Genomic DNA, 25235 nt, shown 5'->3' on the forward strand with positions numbered 1-25235 from the left:
GATGTCAAGTAGAAAATATAAATTCAATTTGAGGTTTAATAGTACGATATATTCTTCTCTAACATAAGTAGTAGGAATATATAGACACGTATTATTCTACAACTCTAGCCCCATATATATATGAAATATCGATCATATTATGATTTATATAATGGAAAACCTCACCCGCATGCATCTTGATTCTTGATCGCTGTTGTAACGGTGTAACCTAATAGTTCTTGACCAAACAAGTATATGATCCATGTTTTTGCAATGATTTAACGAGAAACCAGATCGATCGGAATTATTAGTATAAAGAACTAAAGATGGTCACGTACAGTGTATTGACCCTTAAGAATCTTTACAGTTCCGTCTCGGAAATGACCTTTTTCCATGAGTTTATTTGGTACCGGATAACTGTATTCGTCAGAGGTCATTGTTTTAATTTGAGAATGCATTGCAATTGTTTCAGATGCCATCAGCTTAGTGAAATTACACTAACTTGGCTTGAACATGAACATCATATATATAGTTGCACTCACAGGATTGGAAACAGATAGTTGATCAACATATATATATATATATATATATATATATTGCATCACTATTTATTATCCCCTAAGAAGCACACAGTGAAATGGAAATAATAATAATAATGTCTACTACTATACATAGTCTATTACGCACTCGCTATCATTAATCAAGTTCCAATATAATGAGTTAATGACTATTTGTTCTTCGTAATAATGTCTCTAATATCAAGTGTAGCCGATACCGGTTGCAGTAGTTGGACTTTTGTTTTATTCAATCTGTTCAAGAAACAGCACCTAAATTTGATGTATTATGTGAGTGACTGTGTAAGGTACCCAGCTAGCTTTTTCAATAAGCTCTGCTTAAGTTTCTCTGCCTTTAACTAAATCCTTGGTCATTTGATCAAACAAACCCACAACATGTACAACTTGAATTGATAACACTTTCCCTTAACGAGGCTAACACAGAAGACAAATATCATAAGCTTCTTTAACGTGTACAGAATATCGCTTCTTCAGCAGGAATTGAGCAGCATTATTAGTTTCACCAGCCCATTTATAGTCCCCTACCTGCGCTCTAGATCTTCCATCACCAAACTTCCTCTAAAAATCACTGGGAAAGAAATGATAGTTTTCGATAAACTATTGGTTTCCTTAAGCCTTCTAGTTCTTGTTACCAAAGTGGCTCACGGGCAGCCTCTAGTTCCTGCACTTATCATCTTTGGGGACTCTATTAGTGATGTAGGAAACAATAACAATCGCACTACACTAGTGAAGGCAAACTTTCTTCCTTACGGAAGAGACTTCCCTAGTCATCAACCGACTGGAAGATTTTGTAATGGAAAGCTTGCTATAGACTTCACAGGTAACATTATCAGCTGCTTCATTTTCTTCTCAGATTCTAAGAACTGATCACTTGTTTCTTTCTTTTCGCTGATAGCTGAATATCTTGGGTTCACCTCATACCCACCAGCTTACCTTAGCCAAGAAGCCACAGGAGCCAACATTTTAACTGGTGTTAACTTTGCCTCAGCTGCTTCTGGCTATTATAACTGGACAGCGTGGTTATGGGTAAACCATTTCTCATGTCCTCACATGACTCAAAATTTTCTCTCTCTCAGATACACTTATGTTGATCTGCCTACTGGTTTTGCAGGGTGCAATTCCACTAAACCAACAACTGAATTACTACAGAGCGTATCAAAGTAGAGTGGTGAATATGGTCGGACAAGCCGAAGCCGATGCCATATTCTCTGGCGCCATCCATCTTCTAAGTGCAGGGACCAGCGATTTCGTTCAGAATTACTACATCAATCCATTTCTTAGAGGATACACACCTGACCAATTCTCAGACATCTTAATCCGATCCTTCTCCTCTTTCATTCAGGTAACTCCTCTCTTTACATATTGCAAGTGGATAGGGTTTCTATGCAACTTTAGTTCAGTCACAGGAACAATATCTCTATTATGTGCAGTTAGATACCACTTGGGTTCGGTAATCATTATGCATAACCTGTTTATCTTTTTTTCATACGAAAAGAAATATATTTAAAAGAGAAACCTCTAGGGCATCCACATTGTACAATGTCAAATAATAAGACATTAGAAGCCTCATTTAGAACCCTATTCAACCAACTAGTTCCTTGGCTAATCGAATGACCAAGGTTTGCTATAACATCGGCGACAAAATTCGCTTCTCTAAAGACATGTTTAAAGCAAATGGAATCAAAACTAGCAGCTAGAGTGCGAATGTCTCCCACAAGGCTAAGTAAACGCCAAGGAACACCCGAAGCTCCATTAATTGCATTGATTACAAGCCTTGAATCTCCTTCAACCTCCAAATTGCGATAACCTCTATCTTTTGCAGCAATAAGGCTATCTCTAGGGGCTAGAGCTTCAGCCACCGGCACTGTCGTCTTCCACGCATTTCTCGTTGCTGCCATTAGTGGCCTTACATTACAGTCTTGTATAACAAAGCCACTTGCAGCAGAGCCACTTCATACTGAACCATCAAAGTTGATTTTTTAAGTGTTCAAAGGTGGAGGGTTCCACTTTATAGTGGTGTTGTTGTTTTGATTTCCCCGGACTCTGAACCTTACTCAACTCATTGCAAATTTTCAAGGTTGTGGCAGCGGGAGCTACCACCCCAAGGTATTGGTATCTTTGAAAATGGTATCATTCCTTACTTTCCATATATGCCAACATGTAACAATAGCTTTGAAATTGGTCTAACTCCTAACCCTCCAAGACTTTTAGGCTTGCAAACCCACTCCCAACTTACTGGAGGGCATTTCATATCATCTCCCCAAAGGAAGGTTCTAGCTTGGTTATCCAGGCTATATGTTACCATCCTAGAGCACTTGAAACAAGACAGAGTGATTAGGCATACGTGACAAATTTGATTTAACAAGGGACAACTTCTCTGCTCTAGAAAGGGTACCCAGTACCCCTTTTCCAACCCACAAGCTATGCAGAAATGTTCAATAAGAATTCCTTGGTATTGGAAGGGGCAAAACACAACATTATGATTACCAAGGTATTTCCCAATAGTTAACTTTTGTTGAATTCCTAGAGTATTGACAATACTATTTTTAATGTAAGTTGCTACCTTATGAATACTGATTTTCTGACCTGAAGCCGTAGAAAATTTATGTAAAATCTTTGCAATATTACCGGCTCCCTTTTTTGTAGCTTTTGCAAAGATTAAGCAATCATCTGCAAACATCAAGTTAACAATTCTAAAGCCACATGGGGAAGAAAGGAGTCCCACATGTGATTTACAGTTAATTGCAAGGTAATTCAGGTTCCTAATTAAAGGTTCCATAGCAAGAATAAACAAGGAGACAGGGGATCACCCTGCCTTATTCCCCTTGTAGGCTTAAACCACCCTGAAGGTTTCCCGTTAACCAAAATTGAAAAGGACACGGAGGTTATGCAATTCATGATAAGGTCAATCAATCTTTATGAAAGCCAAACTTGTAAAGGCAAGCAGATATATAATTCCAATCAAGATAGTCATAAGCTTTTTCCATGTCAATTTTTACAGCCATGGCTCCATTCTTACCATTTCTTCTCTGAAAGTCCGAGAAGATTTCATGAGCAATGAGAATATTATCTTGAATGGACCTTCCTGGAGCAAACGCCCCTTGGTTCTTGGAAATACATTTTTCTAATAAAGGTCGTAGAATCGTGATAATTATTTTAGTAATGATTTTATAAGAGACATTACAAAAACTAATAGGTTTAAAGTGTGTCACTTTTCCTGGATTTTCCACTTTCGGGATTAAGGCAATGTTTGTATGATTCAGTAAATTAATAGGTTTATTACCTTGAAAAATATCCTTGATCATGGGAATCACAGTATCCTTAACTTCTTCCCAGCAGTTATGGAAGAAAGCCGCATGTATACCATCAGGCCCTGGAGCCTTAAGTCCACCAATACTTTTCACTGCTTGCCAATTTCAAAATCTTCAACAGGCTTCATTAGCATCGTATTATCCTGTACAGAGATACAAGGATCAATAATGTCAATAAAATCAGTACTAACAGAGTTATTTAAAGAAGTACCAGCACTAAATCTCTTTTTATAGTCATTGACCAAGAGGTCTTCAATTTCTTGGTCTGTAATCCAAACTCCGGCATCAGTTTGTGTAGTGAATCGGTTAACAAGTTAGTCAGAGAAACAGAACAAACACATTAAACCAAGAGAAACAACCACAAAGAAAAGAACACAAGAACACAGATTTAAGATGGTTCAGCAAATAATTTTGCTTACATCTACCGGACAAAAACACACTTCCACTATATTAATAATGGGTACATAAGAAAGACTAAGAAAACAAGGACTTTTCTCTTTCTATCTTTCTCGTCTCTGCCCTCTCTCACCCTCTAACCGAGAATGAAACACATTTTTCTCTTTGTCTCTGCGATGCCTAAACTTAGAGCATAACCCCTCCTTATATAGCCATAAGACCAAACATATTTCCTCACCAAATAGGAATCATATTCATAATAGTGGCAGGATGTAAAACCTCCTCCTTCTACAAGTAAACCATCATCAATAAAGATTCTATATCCTTACCGGAACACCATACTCTAAGAAACCATCTTAGAAAAAAAAAACACATGGGCTAGAAACCCAACAATCTCCCTCTCCAGACCATGAGAGAGGTACACCGGCGTGACTCCATCACCGGGAGTTTGCCCAAGCTGACTTGATGCAGAACTATGTGGTTGGAGCACGCAGCTCCCCCTGATCAGGCTCCTGATCGAACAACTCATCACCATGTCCCTGTTGGTGGAACAACTTTTGACCATCTTCACCCTGATCAGAAACCCATTGGAGAAGGACATTTGTGACCACTTTTTCAGAACGTCTTTCTTCCTTATATGGTTGTCACCATGACACCGTATGTCTGAAGAAGTATCATTCATTGCACTGAAGTCATCTTTATACACCAAGCTATGTGTCTTGTACAAGGAACGACAAAACTCTCCACTAGCAACGTCTAACGATCGATTCGTAAGCTTCCACTTCCCATCACCAATAAACTAGTGGAAACCTTATTTGTCAAGAGCACTTGCAGACAGTATGTTGACACATAGATCCAAAACGTGTCTCACATCCTTCAATGTCATATGGTAACCCAGATTAGTCTCGAGGCAAATATCTCATATTCCTGAACTCTTGGAGTAGCTTGTATTGCCCATTTTTAACATCTCAAAGCCGCCTACCTTGTATGTAGAAAAGAGCTCCAAGTTGGAACTATCATAACAAGTTGCACCCGTATCCACGAACCAATTATGACCCTTGTCACCCACATATAGACATTCTTGTAAAGTAAGAGGCTCATCCGAAACATCTGAAATACAAGCAGTATAGCCATTATCTTCACCATCTTGGTACTTGCCTTTCTTCTTGTTTTGTTTCCACTTTCGACACATCCGCTTCATGTGGCATTTCTCGCCACAATAGTGACAATCGCCACTAAACCTTTGACCCGAATTCTTGCCTTTACCCTTCGCATAAAGGGCTGTTGCGTGCTCATTGTCTGTGCCAACACTTTTCCTTATTTGTTCTTCGTTAAGCATGTTATCATTAACGGTATCCATAGACAATACACCATTAGACGCAGAATTACTCAAGGTCACCACGAAAGTTTTCCAACTATCCGACAAAGTTCCTAACAACAGCAATACGAGTAGCTCATCATCAACCTTCATCCCCATTTTCGACAACTGGTTGGTCACATTCTGGAAATTGTTCAAGTGCACAGCCACACTACTATCATCATCAAACTTCATGTTGACCATCTCTTTGATAAGGAATGCTTTCTTCGCAACGGTCTTCTTCTCAAAAAGGGACTCCAATATCTTCCAGAGTACTTCCGCATTAGTTTCTTTCGACACATGATAAAAGACGCTATTATTAACCAATTGTCTTATCGTACCAACTGCTTTCCGGTGCAACTTTCGCCACTTCTCATCAGTCATATTGGTTAGCTTTGCAGCCACACCCTCTATGGCCTCATGCATATCCCTACAATACAGGATATCCTCCATTCTTGGCTTCCACGTCACCCAATTCTTGTGGGTGAGTTTGATCATTGTGCCTTTCACATCATCATCCATTCTGACAACACCGATTCAGCCGAACCCAACCTTCAACCTGGCTCTGATACCACTTATAGTAAATCGGTCAACAAGTTAGTTAGAGAAACAGAACAAGCACATCAAATCAAGAGAAACAACCACAAAGAAAAGAACACAAGAACACAGATTTAAGGTGGTTCAGCAAATAACTTAGCATACATACACCGGACAGAAACACACTTCCACTATATTAATAATGGGTACACGAGAAAGACTAAGAAAACAAGGATTTTTCTCTTTCTATCTTTTTCCTCTCTGCCCTCTCTCACCCTCTAACCGAGAATGGAACACACTTTGCTCTTTGTCTCTACGATGCCTAAACCTAGAGCATAACCCCTCCTTATATAGTCATAAGGACAAACATTGTAATAACCCTAAATTTTCAAACGATATTAGTTTGATTTGAAATTCCATAAAATTGTGAAATTTAATTAGAATGAGTGTGGGTGGTGGTGACATGATGAAACGAAATACGGAAATGTTCTCGGAACGTTTGAATCGAAAAACGTTACGTTTCCGAACGAATATATCGACTTTTATTCCGTCGATCATTTGTGAAAACTTCCTTCACGAAAGTTGTAGAGCTCGTCGATACGAGTTCGTGGGTATGTGACGCTTTCTAATCGGACGATTTATGTGAAAGTTATTAACGTCGGAAGTTAGTTTCCGATTTGGAAACTAGTATAAATAGAGTAATTATGAGATTAGGGTTTCCATAATTGGAAAACCCTATCTCTCTCTTCTCTCCGCCTCCCTCCCTCTTTCTCTCTCCCCGAAAACTCTCTCCCTCTCCTCAGAAATCGCCTCCATGCGATCGGCCTCCCTGGGCCTCCGTGTCGTGCACCGCCGCTCCCTACGGCATCACGAGGCCCTCCGCACCAAACCCCGAGCTCGCGCCGCCCTGTTTCGCCGCCGAGAGCCTCCCCTCTCTCTCCGAGCCTTCTGCATCTCGTCGCGACCTTCGCCTACAAGCCGTCATGTTCCTCACCGTCGGTCCCTGGAGCACCGTGTGATCTCCGCAGCAACCCTCAAGCTCACCGCTGCTCGAATCGACGTCGCCGGCTTCTCACGCATCACCGACAACAAATCGAGTTTCCATCGTTCGAACGAGGTAAAAATTAATGTAATTGAATTGTGGTTTGTGATTGTTGGATGTTTGGATTTGATTTGAGAGATTTCTGGATCGAATTGGAGAAGGATTGAGGAGAATCGGAGGTGTAGATGCGAGGGTTGAGCACCGCTGCCTTAGGCGGCGCGTGTGAGAGGGTGAGGTAGTCTAGGGGCGGCGTGAGGCCGTGGGGAGGAAGAGAGAAGGAGGAGGGAGAGATTGGGCGCGGCGGTGGCGTGCTACGCGCCGGTTTTGGGCTCGGCGCGTGTGCCCCACGCACGCCTCCCTCCCTCTTTCTCTCTCCCTGAAAACTCTCTCCCTCTCCTCAGAAATCGCCTCCGTGCGATCGGCCTCCCTGAGCCTCCGTGTCGTGCACCGCCGCTCTCTACGGCATCACGAGGCCCTCCGCACCAAACCCCGAGCTCGCGCCGCCCTGTTTCGCCGCCGAGAGCCTCCCCTCTCTCTCCGAGCCTTCTGCGTCTCGTCGCGACCTTCGCCTACAAGCCGTCACGTTCCTCACCGTCGGTCCCTGGAGCACCGTGTGATCTCCGCAGCAACCCTCAAGCTCACCGTTGCTCGAATCGACGTCGCCGGCTTCTCATGCATCATCAACGACAAATCGAGTTTCCATCGTTCGAACTAGGTAAAAATTAATGTAATTGAATTGTGGTTTGTGATTGTTGGATGTTTGGATTTGATTTGGGAGATTTCTGGATCGAATTGGAGAATGATTGAGGAGAATCGGAGGTGTAGATGCGAGGGTTGAGCACCGCTGCCTTAGGCGGCGCGTGTGAGAGGGTGAGGTAGTCTAGGGGCGGCGTGAGGCCGTGGGGAGGAAGAGAGAAGGAGGAGGGAGATATTGGGCGCGGCGGTGGCGTGCTACGCGCCGGTTTTGGGCTCGGCGCGTGTGCCCCACGCACGCCTCCCTCCCTCTTTCTCTCTCCCTGAAAACTCTCTCCCTCTCCTCAGAAATCGCCTCCGTGCGATCGGCCTCCCTGAGCCTCCGTGTCGTGCACCGCCGCTCTCTACGGCATCACGAGGCCCTCCGCACCAAACCCCGAGCTCGCGCCGCCCTGTTTCGCCGCCGAGAGCCTCCCCTCTCTCTCCGAGCCTTCTGCGTCTCGTCGCGACCTTCGCCTACAAGCCGTCACGTTCCTCACCGTCGGTCCCTGGAGCACCGTGTGATCTCCGCAGCAACCCTCAAGCTCACCGTTGCTCGAATCGACGTCGCCGGCTTCTCATGCATCATCAACGACAAATCGAGTTTCCATCGTTCGAACTAGGTAAAAATTAATGTAATTGAATTGTGGTTTGTGATTGTTGGATGTTTGGATTTGATTTGGGAGATTTCTGGATCGAATTGGAGAATGATTGAGGAGAATCGGAGGTGTAGATGCGAGGGTTGAGCACCGCTGCCTTAGGCGGCGCGTGTGAGAGGGTGAGGTAGTCTAGGGGCGGCGTGAGGCCGTGGGGAGGAAGAGAGAAGGAGGAGGGAGAGATTGGGCGCGGCGGTGGTGTGCTACGCGTCGGTTTTGGGCTCGGCGCGTGTGCCCCACGCGCGGCCTGCCAGAGGTGGCGCGTGCACCCCACGCGCCGCCACGTGCGGCGGCATGAACAGTGATTCCGAGAATGGTATTTTGGTAATTTACTTACGTACGGTAAATGTAAATGTAAATTTTATTTACGTACGGTAAATATAAATTAAATTTTACGTACGGTAAATGTAAATTAAATTTTACGTACGGTAAATGTAAATATAAATTACTTTCAGTAATTGTAAAAAGTAATTTGTAAAAAGGTAATTAGTAAATTTTATTTACTGAGATTGTATTAACATTTAAACAGTATGTATACGTACAGAAATACGTAAACATTATTTATACGTACAGAAACCGTATGTATACGTGCAGAAATACATAAACATTATGTATACGTACAGAAATACGTATTATTTTGTGTATTTGTACAATAATACATGAACATTACAGTGACCGTGAATAGTAACTGTGAACAGTAAATTCGTAAAACCGAAAATTGCTGAACAGTAACCGATTATTACTGTTTCGGCATTTAAAGGTTTACGAAACGTTTCTAAATTCTTTTCTTATCTTTTCAAGGTGATCTATAAATCGAGGAAATGAATTATCTTCGGAAATTATGGGATTACGCTCGACTCGATAAGGTGAGTAAAATCTCACTTATTTTCGAATCTACCCTTGCGGTGATTCAAGATTTTGCAAGAGTTTTTAATATTGAATTACGACACGTATACAATATAGTGGATTACATATATATCATATAAATGGTAATAAGTACATATATATATAGTTTGTTATATTATATACTGTTATGAATTCATTGGAATTGGTCATTTCGAATGACGAGAATTAAATGTTGAGCATGTGATTTGATTTTTTGTACAATATGAGGTGTGATTATTGTACGTGGTTTTAACATGAGTTTGTTAAAATGTTTTGTCTTCGGACGAGTTTTGTCTTCGGAAGAGTTTTTGTCTTCGGACGTGTTTATGAAATATGACATGTATATGATATAATGGATTATATATATATTGTATAAATGGTAAATATGTACATATATATATATAGTTTGCTATATAATATACTGTTATGATTTTATCGTGATTTATGTCATTTCGATGACGAGAATTATATATCGAGCATATGATTTTGATTTGTACAATATGATGTGAGATTATTGTACGTGATTTTAACATTGAGATTGTTAAAATGTTGATTTGTCTTCGGACATGATTTTTGGTACAATATGATGTGAGATTATTGTACGTGATTTTAACATTGTGATTGTTAAAATGTTGATTTGTCTTCGGACGTGATTTAGTACAATATGATGTGAGATTATTGTACGTGTTTGGCAAGTCGGAACCTAGCCTTTGGCCGGGCGAAAGTTACGATACAGTTAGAGCTCTAGTCTGTCTGCCTTAGTACTGCATGTGAGGTAACGGGTGGTTATCTGCTCATGGGTACTCAGATTGTTTTGGATGTTGGGTAGCGGGTGGCTATCCAATATCGGCGGTGTATTACGAGAGGGGTAACAGATGTGTACCAGCGTTCTTGGTACCCGTATTATAAATGCATTGGGTAACCAGAAGGGTTACTTAATTTTCTCATGAGCGTTTCATTTCATATTCGTTTGGGACAACCAGATGGGCTGTCCATTGACTCATGAGGGCATTTATATTTGTTGATTTGTGATTTTTCGTATATATTGATTTGCGAATTATATTTTGATTTTACTCATACGAGCTATAAGCTTACCGGGTTTGTGTTACAATCCCGGTGCACCAATCCAATGGTGTAGGGGATAATTCCGCAGGTGTTGATTAGTGGAGTTTGAGAGACGACTCCGGAGACTCGAAGTTGTTCGTATCCAGCTTGTGGTGAGGTTTCTTGCGTGGAATTTTGTGGGAAAATTGGTGTGGTTTGATTTGTGAGTTTTGTGAGAGTTGTGAGGATTATTACATTTCCATTTTATGTAATGTTGAATTATAAATTTGGGTTGTAATAATTGGTTTTCTGAGTTGTATTGAGAACTCAGTAATGATCCGCTGTGCATTTTAAATGATTTCGATTTCATTGAAATTGTTTTGTGTTTAACGACTTTAAAATTTTGAGTTTTTAAGCTCAGAATTTCGGAGTCGTGACAAACATGTTTCCTCATCAAATAGGAATCATATTCGTAATAGTAGTAGGCTGTAAAGTCTCCTCCTTCTACAGGTAAACCATCATCTAACAGTTTGTACTTTGTAGTTTGGTGATTGTTTTACTTCTTTTCCTCATGTTGGTTTGTGTTTGAAAGAATCATGTATTTCTGTCTCCCAAATTTAGCCAATTAGCTTTTGCTCTATGCGCCCAATACATTTCTTCATCTGCATAACACTGCATGAGTTCCTCTCTAATTTTGTTGTCTTGCTCCTGCAAAAAGACTGAAGAAGGAGAAAGCATCAATTGTTAGTTGAATGTCATTACTTCTATCATTGAGACTCGATTTTCCTGAACAGATTCCCATAAACATTTTTGTTCCAAGTTGCTGAGCAAACTTATTATTTATAGCAAATAAGTAATGACCACCTGTTAAGTTTTCCAGAATAAAGCAATACCACCAGACTGTCCAACAGCAGGTACAAAGAAGGCATCGTCAAATGGAAATTGTGTCATTTTTTATTTAAAATGGCAGTGGTCCTGGTATCGAGGAAACTGAATATATCAGGGTCTATAGATGAAGCATAAAAAAGGCCTGTGCTTTAAACCCAGACCAAGCACTACCTCTACAATTCCAGCTCAAAAACTTCATGGGAAGGGAGTCATTTTATTAAGGGAGGTGCTGCCATCCTCCAAAATAGTTCCAACAGCAAAATATACTACATTTAGCTTTTTCTGAGCCATGTTCATCAATAAAATACAGATCATGTTACCAAGCAAATACCAAAGTGTTACAGCACACACATAATGCCAAAGTACCCAATTCATGTGTGGGTCTGACACACAAGGTAGAAGAAGACAATGGAGCCTTCTAGCACTACCATCCGGAGGAAAAAACCAACGAGCCAACAAGCATAGATGAAGTAAAAATAGAGTTGTGCAGTCCAGATTGAGTTAAAGAGGTCCCATACCTGCGTCCACCATAAAGCTATAATCATACCTGAAATGAAGGGTTCCGTCTTCGTATGATTCGCCGATAGAACAACCACCATCCCACCAGCCAACAGATGCTCTCGATTTCTCTCGGTAAGGAAGGGTCTGAATCTGAAAAGGGTATTGGGGATTTTGAAAGGACTGGGATCAATTGAGTGTGGGTTTCCTTTGGGTTTAGTTGTTCAATTGGAAATTCATCCTGATCACCTAAACGTTTACAAGGGATGAAGAAAGGATCAGTTTCTAGTCCTAAGTTCGGCCACCACCGTGTGTCGACGGTGGCTTTGAAATTGAATCTAGCAAACCCTACAGGAGCGATAGGAAGTCAATACTCCTTAAGATATGTGTACCCCTAACCGCATGTTGTATGCACAACCTGTTTCTCAAACACACTAATGATGTTGCTACAGGAGTTGTATGGACTCGGAGCACAAAGAATTGGAGTTACAAACTTACCACCTATCGGGTGTTTGCCCGTAGCAATTACCGTGTTTAACCCAGGAAGCAACCAATGCAACATAAGACAGAACCAAGATGCCATTTTATTCAACAACAAGCTAAACAACACATCTCAAACTCTGAAGCAGAGACTTCCCGGACTCAAGCTCGTAGTTTTTGATATCTACCAGCCACTCCTGGATATGATCACAAACCCTACTGACAGTGGTAACAAACCTTTATTTGTGTAAGTTTTTTTTTTTTCTGAATGCAACAAAAAGAGAACCTCTGAACTATATATTGTGATCTTTTAGCTTCATGTCCAACTTTCTCCTCTGTAATATTCATGTGACAGGGTTTTTCGAATCAAGAAGAGCTTGTTGCGGAACAGGTACATTCGAAACATCCGTGCTCTGCAACTTGAGGTCTGTAGGAACATGCAACAATGCAACAGGCTATGTGTTCTGGGATGGATTCCATCCCTCGGAAGCTGCCAATGAGGTCTTGGCTGATGATCTCCTTGCACAGGGCTTCGATCAGATATCTTGAATTTATTTATACAGCTTTGATGATTTACTAGTACTCCATATGATGTGATTCACACCCTCATAATCCTAATTTTATCTCTTTAAACTCATCTCTTTTTATTCTGTCTTCTTCGTCTACAAACTCCTTGTGATAATTTAATTAGTAAATAAAAAGATGCAATTACATATATGGAAGACTAAGAGCAGTTTGGTCATTTTATTTGAATCCCAAAAAAAAAAAGATGGAAAATGTAAACACAACTTTTATATTGATATAAATGAATCACACAGTAAATATTAACATATATCCTCTTATCTACAGTTTTTGGATCCACTAATATGCATTTACAAGAAAATCATTTCAGTACTCACAAGAAGTCTGGAGACCTCCTATTCCAACGTAAGACAGACAGATAGCAAGACAACTGCAAAAGAAGTTGCACACAAAGCAAATAAGTAATTGTATAAAACCATTAAGTACTGAACTTAAATTGCACCTATGATGCTTCTATTGACCAATGAAATAGAACTGCCAAAAGAAACATAGAAGATGGCATCACCAGAAAAGTAATGCAGACCATAGAGAAAAAGAAAAAGAAGAAGAACAGAGCTAAATAGAGCAGAAATATCATATCTAACAGTATTTGAAATATCATAATTGGTCTTTGTCTTTCCACATTGTTTGCTCCCTACGGGTAAACTCAAGAGTTGTACAATAATACTAATGTAATAAACATTATGGTCATTTTTACTCTTTTAGATTTGAACACATAGCATTTGCAAAAGTTCCTTATACAACAGCCAATTTATGAACAACCAGGATGTAATTCAAGATGTAGAGATGATATTCATTGCAAAAATTTTGCAAATGCACTTACGAATCAAAAAGCAAAAGGTAATGAAGTCAATAATCATAGTAGGACAAAGTAGATCCTTTATTTTCAAATAACATTATTTCCTTCGAAGTTTTTAAGACTTGATTGACCATATATAAAAACCCTAGAACTTCTTTAGATGTAAACCCTTGGAATTTCACTGAAAGGGGGAGAAAGAATAAATGACAATTCAAAGACAAGAAAAAAAGGAAAAACCTAAATAGAATTTTTAACGAGTCCTAGAGCTCCTAGAGAGTGGTTCAGGTAAACAAATCGGTAAACAAAAGAGAATTCCTTTATGGAGTGTAGAGATGTTGAGCGCACCTACAAGAGATATGCAGTGTAAGTTAACAAAGTTGAGAATATTTTTGGTAGATTAGAAAATCATTATACAATGGATGCCATCATTGCTTTCCGTGAAACTGGATATGAGAAGCTCGTGCTTCACCTGATTTTCTACATAACTGTGGGGCAGTAATTTTTCACAAGGTAGGACAAAGTACCAGGCAGAATGGCATGTCACTGAATTTGATTTACTGGTTTTGGCTCAGAACGCAATTTTGGAGAGAAAAAGAATACATCAATTCCAAGTGAAGCCAGAATGTGCTAACATGAACATTGAAGTTACATTATGACCATCAGTGTCAACTACTTCCCAGTTACTGATCAAAATATCCCATGCAATTTGGAAAATATTTATTTATACATGAAGAAGTAAAACATAAGATTCTATATCACTATGAGGAAATTCCATCTTATAGACAAATTAAAGTATCCCACCGCTATACCTTTTTTTTCTGATCCTAACATTGTAATATCCAACCTAATTTATGAAATGCCACTTGCAACTGGTGACCCATCTTTAATGGGCTTTATGGCATAGAATACTACGCAATCAAGCCCATGCAAACATTATTTCTACGTGTAACCAGTGAGAAATACCAGCATTTGGAACTTTGAATAGTAGGAAAAAAAATTAATAATTAAAAAAATAGATAAGAAATGACTAATACCTGAAGGCATATGTCAAGAAAGTTCAAAACCCGCATTAGAACTGATTGCATATAGAAGCTTTTCTCTCAGCGTGCTTGGACGCTTGTATGTTGGAAGCTACAGTCATCATAGAAGGGAAACATGAGCACAGGTAAAAGCAGATATATCATATATGTCGTAGTACGTAGCTATTTTAAGCAATGTGTTACTGTACCTTCAGAGTATTGTAGCAAGTTGAGGCTGATGGAAGCCGCTCTATATCATGTCCTCTCATTGTTGCCCACAGAGGGATATCACATGCAACCTATACATAATAGCCCACTTTTTGAGTAAGCACTATAGATTGATCACATAACAATTTCCTAACATAAATTACTACGTACAAGTTATAATGTTTCAAATCATAAATTTCTCTTAGATATTTACTATCAGAATACAAAACCAAGTAACTTTATCACTCTTCTCCAAAAGAGGTACTATGATATAACCCAGAAGTTCAAGGTTCATGCAATAGAGGATAAAAAGCTAAAGTAACGGTCAAACAAATCTATTTCTTCCTGTTGAGGCACTTATCCATCTGGTATTTTGAGTTAAATGTAAGGTTTCCCAAAAATTGACAGTACAATTGAAAGTTCCGAAAAAAGTATTGAGCTTAACAGGTGTTCAGTAATACAAAGGAATTACATTGTATCAGTGACCAACATAATTCGAACATTTTCATTCAGCAAACCAAAGGCACAAATTCTATTTTACAAACAAAAGAGGAGGATATAAATGACCTCACAACCTGCTCATATGAAAATCAAACTGCAGTTGTACCATACTTCTAACTTAAGTTTCTGACAGATAACTGGCAAATTTTTGAAACTATAATATTTCATTTCTTTTTTTTTATTGTAACTCGTGAAAGCAATGACTGATGAAGTGGCATTGCCTGGTCATGTTGTAAGATACTGGGCTTCACAAACAAGGAAACTCCTGTATGGTTAACATAAGATATACGTTATCTTGAGATACACACACACAAGAGGTGATACTTAGCAAACCGATATCACCATTCACAAGCACTAAAGTTAAACATAAAGTAAAGGCTTAAAAGCCAATATGCACCCTAATTTGATGACGGTTTCAGTTTGCATCCCTTGATATTATTTCAGCCAATCTATATTCTGGAGTTTCCAAAATAAGCTAATCTGGGCAAGTCCGTTAGTAAAGTGATTCCCAAACACATTTCTGTTGACCTATGCCTAGCATCTGAAGGCGAAAATGACAGTTATTTATTAAAACCCAAATTTATTTTATCTCTGTTTCTGTCTTCTGCTCTGCAATCTGAGATTTTCTAGGCCTGATCTGAAATCTCTGCCAAGGATTACAGTCACATATTTGCTCTCGAGGTGGAGGATAGGAATATAAACACAAAACCAGTTGCAATTAATCCTCAAAATAAGTCAGTCACCATCTCTGCAGATAAAATAAGTCTCACGAGGTCCTCCCTCACTGGTGAAAAGTTTAGCTATGCAACTAGAGACATGGCCTTTACAACAAGATGCAAGGTTTTCATTCCATTTATAGTTGTATTACTGTGGACTAAAAGCACCCAGCTGTTCTGACAAGTTTCACTTATAAAGTTAGAATTAGTTTTCACTCATGATGTGTGTCACTGTTGTTTAAAAAATAAATGGCTGGTGAATTTAAACCATCTCGTCATCCCTCTAGTGAACCACTTGTTAATTCGAGAAAATATTTATTTCTCAGCGTATTGCTAGCTGACAAAATGCTGAATTGGTTGAACAACTGAGTAATGCAGATCTAATGGTTGGAGCAGGCACAAATTCAGGGAGACTAAGAGATTGCTGAGGAAAACCATGAGAAAGAGAGAGAGAGAGTGAAGTAATTAAAGAAAATTGAAACTTGTGCTTTCAGACATGATAGGAAAGATCACCAGACATGTGAGTGGAGATTACTAAATCAGCATATATGTCCAATTATTAGATACTTACGAATGCATATTGGCTACATTATGGTGGTCCTTAATGGATTGAACTCCAGCTTTAATTGTGACAGTGTGTGTTCATGTGCACGCACATGAAAACTATTTAAAGAAGAAAGGTAAGCACACCTTATGGATTGTAAATGTTGGTTGCAAGTGTTTGAATCCAAGTAATGGAGCTCGAGAACAACTGGTAACGAATTTCAGAAGCATACACCGTTCATTAGGTTCAAATCTACTTATCACCTGTTATCATAGGAAAACGATACTCAGTAAAACATATAAACAACACAAGTATCCTGAATATTAGAAATATTCGAATTGCTGCATAAATAAAGCTACTGAACAGCATAAACTGGAGAGAGAGAGAGAGAGAGAGAGAGAGCTGAGACCCGAGTATAGAGAACAGAGTTTTATTATGTAACATATCTGGTCTTCCATTATTAGAATAAAATACACAGCAGATACGAAAATCCCCATTTAATGATTGTAAAAAAAAAGGAACAGATCATCTCTTCAAATTATAAGCTTACAAAATGTTAATGACAGGGTGAAATAAAATAAAAACTATATGTTTATATATACTGATAAAAATCAAATTTCTTCTTAGAAAAACTATATGTCAATCAACTTTCAGTCCAGGGTCAATACCTCCCAAAATATTTTAATTGTTCGGTTCCCTTCGGAGTAACCACCAGTATATCGTGTGTTCTTTCTCAAGTCATCAACATCAATGTCATGGACTCCACCTGATAGCAACTATTTACCATAATTATAGATCAGCTCAGCACCAAATGATTTTGTTTGGGTCAGAAGTTGATAAATCTGAAAGGAAAAATAACTTTGGGAGGAAAATACCTGATTAAATTCCCCTGCATTAAATAATTTCAGCCAAGATGGTGATATGAGATCAACTAGCCCTCTATAGAATGCATTTGAAAAAAGAAACATCTGCAATTAAGCATCAAGAAAAGGGTAATTATTTCATTGAACACCAAAAAGAGGATAGTGACCTCTGTCTCAATCAGGTTTTACAAATGTCTATCAAAAGTCAATGCAAACCTGCCGGTTAAGCTTATAATCAGCAATAGCATGGATGTACTGCATTTTGTTCTTGCTTGTTACAGTAACATCCTTTCCACCAGGCTTTAGCTCAATAACATGTCGGTTTCCAAATGACTCTTCAGTTACTGTAAAGTCCAGACAGAGTTCCTCAACATCACCTTCATAATGCTGAAAAGTGATAACCACACAAATAAATATCAAAATTAAAGACTTAACAGACATGAGCAAACATACTACATTTAAGTGAAACTTTAGCAAGATACAAGAGGCTTCCACAAACTTAAGCTGGAGCTCACAATCAAATGTGTTGTACTTAGTTCAGACCAAGCGACCAATAACACTACATTTGTAATGCTTTGAACTCATTGAACCAGATCAAAATTTACCTAAATAAATACACATCAGCCACAATATAAGGACCTCAATTCCCAATACTTTACATTTCTTTCATATGAATAATGTCATACAGCCCTTTCAATAGAAAGAGACTTCAATTCCATATTTCAGATCATAAGTTTATTTTTTTTTCCTACAACAATCACGATTAATTTCAAACAATTCTGTTATACTGTTTAATGGTTTCCCAATAACTAAATTGCATGATAACCTAACACTTCACACCAGGCCAACATGTTGCATGCTTATTAAAAAGAGTACTGACACTTCAACAAGGATGTAATGTAATGAGAAGCAAAGAACCCAAGAAGCGTAAACATAATATATAGTTTACCTTGACATACATCAGATTCCTGTAAATCTCTGGATCAAGTGTAGAAAGCTCATCAAGGAAGCTATATCGACCCAACAATTTGTGTACAAAAACATGAGAAAATGAGTAATCTAGTAGTATTCCTTCATAGAGTGCTTTTCCAACAACTCTCCCAAGGAATTCAATCATCTGGATACCATTATCTAGATATTTTGCAGATGGATTGGGAATCAGAAGTCTGTCTGAGGTTGAGGTTTGAGAGAATAGGCCATAGCTATTAACAGAAAAACTAAGGTTAATAAACTCACTTAAAAAGATAACTACGTAAGAAAGTTGAATGATATTTATGTCTATCTGTAGTGCAAACTTACTCCGGAGCAAAGGCAGCTTTGGATATATCAGTCAAAAACTCTTTAGATAATCCACCATAGTCAAGCCCAGCCTCTGGAAGGCCACATTCACTGACAAATGAAACATGAATGGATGACTTTAATCTTGATCCCAGGGAATTTAACTGCTGATATCCATCTTCAACAATATGACCACGACGAACTACTATCTCAACTGATCGAGAACTAGTGCCAGCAACTTCACCAGCCATTTTTCGGGCGGCTTTGTCCATCTTGATAAACTCTCTAAACATTTCCACCCTGAGTAGAAAATTACACATAATTACATCAAGCATAATTGCAGAGTAAAACATCCTAGATAGACCTGGAGGCCTCGAACTTATGAAGTCAATATTTATCAGCAAAATGTTAAATGTAAAAAGCAAGCAATTAAGACGCCCATAGATTATAACTTAAGCCAAAAAAAAAACAGGATCTAAGAGAAGTTGTGATATTGTGTCCAAGCACTTCTATACTCTCACTTGCAAACACATGCAAACTGTACATTCTAGTTGACTCACATGTGCACTGTGTACCTTATTAAAATTCTCCAGCATTCAAGAACTATGAAACAAGATGAATATCCTAGAGTAACTGACTCTGTCTTCCAGATGCAAGATCCATTAATACAACTCCTCTAATTATCCTAAAAAAAATCAATTTCAATGTAGAATCTTCCAGATATAAATAGAATGACAGATGGGTTTCATAATCCTGTCTTTTAGTCAAGACAACAATAGTATCACTAGGCAACAACAGATCATCCAGAGCGCCAAAAAAACAGGAAACTGAATAGCTCTCAACAAGAGCTATTATTGCTGTTAGTTCACACAAGTATTGTCTAACCTTTCTTCAAAAGGAAATACATGTGGGGTTGTAGTTATAACGGAGCCTATACTTTGCAGAGCCAGAGAATCATCTGATCTTTGGTTAGTTGACAAAATTTCATGAGTCCTGGCAGCTATAGCAATTGGTGGGCGGTTCTTTCGAGCAGGTGATAGCCACAAAACAGGGGGGCAGAACTGGTGCCTGCAATCCCTTTCATATATCAAATGCAGGCATCTGACAGCAGATTCCATAAGGGGTCTATCTTTCTGTCCAATACTTTGAGATAACCCATTATAAACCAATGTATTAAGAACAGATGCAATTTGCCGTTGTTGCTCCAGTGTAAATGGTACCTGTTCATATAACACTTAATATCAAGAACTGGTATATACTATCAATCAAAAACACTCAAAAGGAAAAATAAGACAGACTTTGAAAAAAGTACCTGCTTCTCATAAAATTCTATGTCATCGAGAATCAAAAGCAGGTGTGAATAGCTTGCACAGAAAAGATAAAGCATACATGATGTGTCTTTTGAAATACCTTGAGGACCAGGTCTCATAAGTTCTATATCCCAAACATCAGAAGAATCCTCTTTGTCAACAAGTATAGCCTTGGCTTGATTAGCACGCAAATCTCTGTCACCAGTCTCAGCTTGTGATTTCCCAGTAATTTTATGAAGGGCACTGACCCACTTATTACCTCCATCATTATTGCCATGCTTTTTCCTTTTCCCAACATTCCAATCTTTTCCACTACCAGAAGTTTTACTAATGATATCATAGAGTTTATGACCACTGCAAACATTCCTAGGAAAAAGATAGGTTTCCAACACTTCCCATAGACTCACAAGAAATCCAGGAGTAAATGATAACATGTTAAGGACAGGCAGTGAGCCAACCCTTGGATTCAAAGATGAAAACATTCTTAACATGAAAGAATATAAACGCATGATATCCAGCAATTCCAAGTTCCCAGAAAATTCCAATCTTTTTGGCGTGTTAGTCTCAGACCCTTGAGAGTGCCCCATTTTATTCACTATTGCCAAAAGATCTGTAAGGTGCCACTGCTGCGAAATAGGCCTAAACATATCCAAGAACGACAACTTAATAGATTCATTGGTCACTTCACTCTCACATGAAACCGTAGAGCTCAGCTTTTCACTGTTTTCAATATTGTTTTCAGCATCCTGATTCTTCTGGACAGAATCAACAATCTCAAGCCTAACCAACAAGTTTTCTGCAAGAATATTACTAGCACGTACATAAGATGCGCAATTGAACTCTTGATGGAAACCTCCAGGATCGACAGAATCGTTGTCTCCCCCTGTAGCTAGGCATATAACGTTTGCAAGAGCCCAACCAACTGGTGGAATAACCTTTTGAGACACATGAAACATCGACTGATCCACGGCCAGAATCGCCTTTAATATTTTCTCTTTTAAAATCTGCCATCACCTGCGAAAGTTTGATCAGCCCCCACATGTTTGAATCACAGTAATCAGAATGAAAAGAAAAGGGATGAACAAAACTAATATTCCATTGACAAGTGTGATTACACCTCCACATACGATGATGTAACAAATGGATAGAGCCAATACTAATTAAAAAAATTAAAAAAATAAAATCAAAAAACCTAATTCATACAAGTTTTCCTATTGATAATAAAAAGAATAACAAACAAACAGTGTGATAATGATAGTATTGACATGTACTGCTACACAGGCCCCATCCATTCTTGATAGACTTAATCCACCCACTTCCTTGTAAGATATAACTCACTGATCTAGAATATACGGAGAGAAAGATAACTTAGGTTCTAAATTATTAATAAAAGATCATTTAGGTTCTAAATTTTTTATAAACGAAGGAACCATCCACAAGCACACTTCTAATAAGTTAAAAACATACGTCAAATGAGCGTTAGACCACATATATAAACTTACATGAACAACTACTAGTGACATAATTGGCTGACCGAGGACATAAGTAAGGAGAGACAGCGCATTTTTAATCTATATAAGTGTAGTTCCTAAACCAGCATCAGGTTGGTATATTGGTCAAAAGAATGCGTGAGAGAGAAAAGCCGAGCTAAGTTATCACACTACTGACATCTAGACTAGGTTTCGGCTGCTGTAATTCTATCAAAATACTTACGTGTAAATCTGTTAAAGTTCCACCCACTTAATTGATTCAGCACAAAAAAAAAATATGTATATACATATATATGGTATCCAATAGCCAGCATGAGCCTATACTCACAATAAGACTACCTCACATGTATCATACCAAATCATCAGCTGACATCCAAAATCCTAGACATCACCTTATGTATATATCGTGCAAGTATAACAAACTAATCGTTAAAATATGATTTATGGGCAGTAAAAATGAACCTTAGAGAAATGACTTTGTTTCCGCCCACCCTTACAACATCAGCATCAAGTTAATTTGGTTGGTTTGCAATACGGTCTTTTTTTTCATAGAAACAAGGATTATGATACTTAAGTTTAAAATGCAAGCTTAAGTATTAGCTTCAAACTAATTAAACAGATCAGTTGAGAAAGTTTGAACCACATTGACTGATCATATCCAGAAATAAAAAAGGATAGAGGAAATGGGGAACGGTATCCAGATGAGAGTAGGTCAGTGTTTTACTAATTGAAGAGGAGGGTATTATCATGAGTGCAATAGTGCATAAAAAATACAAGATTTTATCATACTTAAAAATGAAATACATCAAAGAAAATCCTCATTGGGATCTTATACTTGGATGAGTAGACAAACCCTAAATCTACAGTTCTTGTTATATTTGACCTATATCATAGACAAATGAAGAGAGTTGTCAAACCCAATACAATTCTGAGAGTATTTTGTCTTCAACTAGCCTACTAACTGCATATTGATCGACCCTGAAACTAGAATATTTGACCTATATCATAGAGACAAATGAAGAGAGCTTTCCACCAGTATTCTTAAAAAAAAAAAAATTGTTCCTATATCATACGGTGACCATCACCAAACTACGGTCTTTAAAATCGTTTTGAGATGTCCACTTAGAAGGGCATGAAGGTGATGAATTGGTTGCAACAAGAACTATCTGAGTTTGAAATAACAAGATATATCAACAGTACGAAGCATTTACAAACTAGTAATACATAGATCACCTAGAAAATTCCACCCGACTCATTGACTCATCATATCCAAGGAAAGCATGGTAGCTGGCATATAACTAGGTCAACTAGCATCTAAGTGAAAAGTACCAAGCACAAGAAAAAAGAAAAAAACTGTTTAGCATAATAAGGATAGAATTAATCTTAAAATTGATCCTACTGGCCTCAACTTACTACTATTGTCCCATCCAACAGCAACACTTTCAAAAATTAATTCCTAAATTCTGCAGTGAGCCAGTGACTGATACCCAAAATCATTTACAGACAGATCATTTACTTGAGCACTCAAGAGAATACTTTACCAAAAAGAAATTGCAAACATTTTATTCAACTTGTAGGAGCCTTACCAGTAATGTTTGAAAACACGGTTGGAGAATGGATTTGTGCCTCATTGCAGGTATAAGTACAGCAGGCAGACGCTGAGTAAGCCAAGGAATTGTAAGCAGAAACACAGAGTACTTCTCAGCAACATCATGGACATCCAACAAGCCAAGGCTATTTACATCGAACTTCAACACATGAAATGGCCTAAGAGCCAATGTTATGGTGCTTGCAGTAATCAAAAAGCTGTCATCTGTCTGTACCCTACTTTTCGACCGCGACAAAGCACAAGGAACATCCAATGTGTTGATGTATGTTCTAATCGATGAGTAAAGACCACTGTCACCACTCCCTAAAAACCTAACTAAATCCTTCACTGCCGTATCGGCAATCTGACAATCCTGTTGATCAACACTCTTCCACCCTTTAACATCAGTCAAGACGACAACAAGCTGCATTGCCAGAGACGTAATAGCAACAATATCTTGACCTCCTGGCCGGGACTTGTCACACTCCGAAAGAACAAAAATACAAAGAGAAATCAGCCTCCTGGACTGATAACCCCAGACTCTTCTCTCCTCAACAGTTCCAATCGCCAGAGAGCAGTAATTCTTCTTCGAGTCTACACATAAAACAACAATGCCGATATCAACACACTAACTAAACCAAATCGAGAAAACTATCCATCCGAAAAAACAAACATACCGGTCGAATTCAAGCTGTCTAGTAGCATTTGAAAGCAACTCTTCATACAGTTAACTTCTGCAGCTTCAATTCTCCTCTTCCGAATTAATAAGCACGAAACGAAGAAGAGAAAAGGCCTCACTACATGACTCGAAATCCAAATTGCTGTGATGACTGAACCAGCTTGCTGCTGCTGCTTCAAACACTTCTCCCACTCCTCTCTCATCTCCAACGCCGCCGTCCTAGTCTCCCTGTACCGCCTCCACACTCTCTACAACAACATTTCCAAAGCGACCGCGTTTCAATCGCTCAAATTCATCTCAAAATTGGACAGAAATTTTCAAATCAAAAGAACGAGAGAAAGAGCCGGCACCTGAAGGAAGAGCGCAGCAGCGGTGGCGCGTCGGGCGTACTGGCGGAGCTCTCGTTCCTGAGAGACCTTCTCCAGCAGCGCGTCTCTCGTAATTTCCTTGGCGCTCGCGCCTCTCAGCGAGACCTGAAAAAAACCGATCACCACAACCACCGCGTGAGATTGATCGGAGAACGATCGTCGGAGAAAATGGAAACTGAGATCGGAGGTGTACCTGATGTTTGCGAGGGTCGTCCATGGAAGCCGGAACGCGGCGGCAATCGGCCAATCGAGAGCTCAGTCTCGTCAACAACCGTTTTTTTTTTTTGCTCTAATTATATCATCGTGATTGTCCACAACGCGAATAAAGAACGCAGTGTTATTTTCTTTTGTCACCCACTCACCGCGGCGAATTCTGGAATGAGCCCGCGAATTCTGGAATGAGCCCGACCTCAGAGAGCCTGTCTTTTGTCCTATTACGTGTCATTCTAAGATTGGTCATTCAATTATACTTTTTACTCTTTTGTTTCTTTGGTTGCATATTATGGATTCATGGGGTCTGTTTTGCCCTCACGGCTTGCGCTCCGTTACTCCCTGGAGCTTTCTCTGTAGCAAATCTAAAAGGCTTCATGAGATTCATAAACTTAAAAGGGTGGAGCTCAATTGTCTTTTCAAGCCTGGGGTTTGGCATACAGTAATCTCTAGCTTCAGATTTCAGACTCCTCCACCACCGTCGTCGTCTCGATTCTCGAGCTCATCGGACTCTTTCTTCAATCCCAATTAGTAACCAGGTACAAAATTACCACTGTATACGGTTTTTTATTCCATAATTACAACTAGATAGAGTTTTAAGTCGGGTAACATTTATTATACACGCCGTGAACACAAGAATTTTAAGTCTGCCAAACACAAAGCCGTTATGATCAACACACAAACATGAAAAATGTGACCCT

At 39.0% G+C, this 25235-nt stretch overlaps 3 protein-coding genes across 5 annotated transcripts in view; 2 read left to right on the top strand and 1 right to left on the bottom strand.

The window, feature by feature from the left end:
- LOC126797769 (uncharacterized) overlaps positions 1–25235 on the top strand; it is a 92971-nt gene that overhangs the window by 51822 nt on the left and 15914 nt on the right. The window lies entirely within an intron of this gene.
- Positions 1134–13019, top strand: LOC126796839 (GDSL esterase/lipase At5g03810-like). Its single transcript, XM_050523562.1, has 5 exons — positions 1134–1374; positions 1450–1580; positions 1666–1896; positions 12353–12608; positions 12736–13019. Exons 1-5 carry the CDS (start codon positions 1134–1136, stop codon positions 12927–12929), a joined length of 1053 nt encoding a protein of 350 aa, XP_050379519.1. The 3' UTR covers positions 12930–13019.
- LOC126797702 (E3 ubiquitin-protein ligase UPL7) lies at positions 13160–24638 on the bottom strand. Of its 3 annotated transcripts, none has more exons than XM_050524400.1 (15): positions 24518–24638; positions 24307–24429; positions 23955–24204; positions 23276–23871; positions 20202–21203; positions 19775–20109; positions 18911–19189; positions 18561–18813; positions 17828–17998; positions 17624–17716; positions 17417–17524; positions 16895–17011; positions 14990–15079; positions 14796–14892; positions 13160–13332 (listed from the first exon to the last, which is right to left on the bottom strand). In XM_050524400.1, the coding sequence occupies exons 1-14, from the start codon at positions 24539–24541 to the stop codon at positions 14809–14811; spliced, it is 3525 nt and encodes a 1174-aa protein (XP_050380357.1). In that variant the 5' UTR covers positions 24542–24638; the 3' UTR covers positions 13160–13332; positions 14796–14808. The 3 variants fall into 3 exon arrangements, 2 of the variants coding, with proteins under 2 accessions (XP_050380357.1, XP_050380358.1); XM_050524401.1 differs by having other exon boundaries at positions 13324–13344; XR_007672460.1 differs by lacking the exons at positions 13160–13332; positions 14796–14892; positions 14990–15079 and having other exon boundaries at positions 16896–17011; positions 17417–17514.

Source organism: Argentina anserina, chromosome 6 (assembly GCF_933775445.1).
Source record: "Argentina anserina chromosome 6, drPotAnse1.1, whole genome shotgun sequence".
Classification (NCBI taxonomy): domain Eukaryota; kingdom Viridiplantae; phylum Streptophyta; class Magnoliopsida; order Rosales; family Rosaceae; genus Argentina; species Argentina anserina.

What these genes read in the sequence shown, in the direction of transcription:
- LOC126797702 (XM_050524400.1), bottom strand. Translation starts at nt 24,541, where the DNA reads ATGGACGACCCTCGCAAACATCAG. An exon ending in CGTGTTTTCAAACATTACTG is followed by an intron (nt 21,204 to 23,275) that starts GTAAGGCTCCTA and finishes AGGTGATGGCAG; the next exon opens with ATTTTAAAAGAGAAAATATT. An exon ending in TAGAATTTTATGAGAAGCAG is followed by an intron (nt 20,110 to 20,201) that starts GTACTTTTTTCA and finishes TTATATGAACAG; the next exon opens with GTACCATTTACACTGGAGCA.
- LOC126796839 (XM_050523562.1), top strand. Translation starts at nt 1,134, where the DNA reads ATGATAGTTTTCGATAAACTATTGGTTTCCTTAAGCCTTCTAGTTCTT. An exon ending in CCTTCTCCTCTTTCATTCAG is followed by an intron (nt 1,897 to 12,352) that starts GTAACTCCTCTC and finishes ATGTTGCTACAG; the next exon opens with GAGTTGTATGGACTCGGAGC. An exon ending in CACAAACCCTACTGACAGTG is followed by an intron (nt 12,609 to 12,735) that starts GTAACAAACCTT and finishes TTCATGTGACAG; the next exon opens with GGTTTTTCGAATCAAGAAGA.